The sequence below is a fragment of the Thermoascus crustaceus genome (genome assembly GCF_041956765.1).
Source record: "Thermoascus crustaceus strain CBS 181.67 unplaced genomic scaffold VTN00scaffold_15, whole genome shotgun sequence".
Lineage (NCBI taxonomy): Eukaryota > Fungi > Ascomycota > Eurotiomycetes > Eurotiales > Thermoascaceae > Thermoascus > Thermoascus crustaceus.
In genome coordinates, this window is record NW_027192541.1 from 206,065 (window position 1) to 206,814 (window position 750).

At 54.8% G+C, this 750-nt stretch overlaps 1 protein-coding gene across 1 annotated transcript; it reads left to right on the forward strand.

Annotated features, from left to right (window-relative positions):
• Window positions 1-158: 158 nt before the first annotated feature.
• Window positions 159-491, forward strand: VTN00DRAFT_3458 (uncharacterized protein; the record flags this gene model as incomplete). The annotated part of the gene is made up of 1 exon (XM_069429777.1): window positions 159-491. One exon carries the CDS (start codon window positions 159-161, stop codon window positions 489-491), a length of 333 nt encoding a protein of 110 aa, XP_069282839.1.
• Window positions 492-750: the final 259 nt, after the last annotated feature.

A 750-nucleotide genomic window follows, 5' to 3' on the forward strand; every position in this document is an offset into this window, starting at 1 on the left:
AGGCTTGCGGGGATCGCCCCCCATGCTGTTTTATCTGTGCAGGTGCCCATGAGGGGGCTGAGCATGCCTGTAAGGTAGTCAACTGTCCAGCAAGGCCAGGGACAGCATGCCAGCATATGCCAGCCAAGTGTGGTAACTGTGGGGGATCACACCCAGCTATGGCTGGGACCTGCCCTAAGATACAGGAGGCGCGAAAATGTCTAAGCAAGCAGAGAGGACCTAATAAGGAACTCATGGAGTCTTCTATGGGGGACCACAGGTCAGCTCAGGTTATTATACCAAGCTCCCCAGGCTGTGCAGTGGTGGTAGCTAGCCAGCAAGCTCCCCAGCAGGCCCCTCAGCAAGCCATGCCTCAGACACCCCAGCAGCCCAAGCATAGCCAGCCTATGCTGGCCCCAAGAACCCCTATCACCACTCTGGGCGATGCTGATATGGGCAACATGCAGACCTCCCTGGCAGGCACCAGGCCTGGGCCCATAGCATCATGTTAGTGCTGCAACATAACTGCCGCAGGGCCTATGCGATCACTATTACAGCCCTAGAACTAGGGCTTCAGCTAGAGGTGGGCCTAGCTTGCCTACAAGAGCCCTATATAGATAGGGATTTCAGACATGGGGGCTATCTACTATATTGGCCTGAAAGAGGGGAGCGCAGAGATTGCTGGGTGGTTATAGCTGTTCACAGGGATCTTCTAGACAAGCTGGTAATAGAAGCCTGTACAGACCTTATAAACCACCCCTATCTTATGGC